The 1,221-nt window shown below is 33.9% G+C and overlaps 1 protein-coding gene across 1 annotated transcript in view; it reads right to left on the bottom strand.

Annotated features, from left to right (window-relative positions):
• The window catches only part of LOC119594128 (calmodulin-like protein 4), a 3,245-nt gene that overhangs the window by 349 nt on the left and 1,675 nt on the right, over window positions 1-1,221 (bottom strand). Inside the window, exon 4 of the mRNA XM_037943193.1 lies at window positions 17-199. Coding sequence (XP_037799121.1) covers window positions 17-199 — 183 coding nt within the window. The remainder of the gene's footprint in view (window positions 1-16; window positions 200-1,221) is intronic.

Raw genomic sequence — 1,221 nt, 5'->3', positions numbered from 1 at the left:
CCTTTTTTTTCCTTACCTTCTTTGTGACTGAGCCTCTCACCCCACTGCAAAAGGATATGGCGCAGTTCACGTGCTGGGATGCTGCCGGTGTTACGTGGGTCATGCCCCTTAAAGGCAGCAAGGATCTCCTCTGGTATTTTCTCCACCTGGCTGTGCTTGTGCATCACATCCAGAAAGTCAGGGAAGCTCATCTTTCCACCTGAAAAAGATTTCATGTACACATAGAATTTGGACGGATCAAGGTAGTCTAGATTTTAAAATCTGGGTGTGTTTGCATGTTTTGCAATTGTGAACATATTTTGAAATACCAAGTTTTAAAAAATCAAAGTGGCTTCAAATATGGAAGCAGGGAGAGAGCAAGCAAGTTTGGAAGAAGGATTACAGTCGTAGCTGGTGACTTGCCTTAATTTGTGAACAAAACAGAAAATCCTCTAAACATGGCCTGATAAGACTTCTTTTTACAGTCTCAACCATTTTTTTTTATATTATAAATTAAAATGTGCAAACAACAAAAAATATAAAATTTTGCTAGATATAAATAATACATGTAAAACAACATACAGGCAATAACATTTTGTGAAAACCAAAATGAAACAGCAATAGTGGTAAGGGAAGAACAAAATGAACTGCAATGGTGAAAAGGTAAACAAATTCTTTAAATCAGTACTTCCCCTTTTTGTTTTGAATTTCATTTCAGGGATGATGAACACAAATGTGGAGAGCCAAGTGCGATAAATTACCAAGCAGTGATGTTCAAAACAAAAAATGAAAATAGCAAAAAGTAAAAGACCATAAATGTTATTCTAGATAATAATACCTGTAGCAAATGAGTATAGTGCGCTGCATGATACATTTCTGAAATATGTTGAGAAAATAATACAACTAGGGTAGTGATAAAAACAGACAAATTTACTTTGAGTCTGAGAATGTTTAATTATAAACAAAACAAATACAACAAAATGATGAATGATTATAAGCAAATTTGCCACCATCTCTTAATGACTTAATAAATAGATTGCTGATCATGTCATAAAACAATGAAATTAGAATGAATGTATGTAAATCACTTAAGAAAAGCGTTAAGCTGTAAGTTGTTTGATAATATGAAATTACATAAAAGGGAACAAATTGAAGGAGGAAAGGAGACCCTGAGAAATGAATTCAAATTAGTGACAGATGGAAAGAGAATAAAATAGAAAGCATTACGCGGCTGAAAAGACA

Source organism: Penaeus monodon, chromosome 33, assembly GCF_015228065.2.
Source record: "Penaeus monodon isolate SGIC_2016 chromosome 33, NSTDA_Pmon_1, whole genome shotgun sequence".
Classification (NCBI taxonomy): domain Eukaryota; kingdom Metazoa; phylum Arthropoda; class Malacostraca; order Decapoda; family Penaeidae; genus Penaeus; species Penaeus monodon.
The sequence above is the reverse complement of the archived record's forward strand: the minus strand, read 5'-3'. Positions and strand labels throughout refer to the sequence as shown.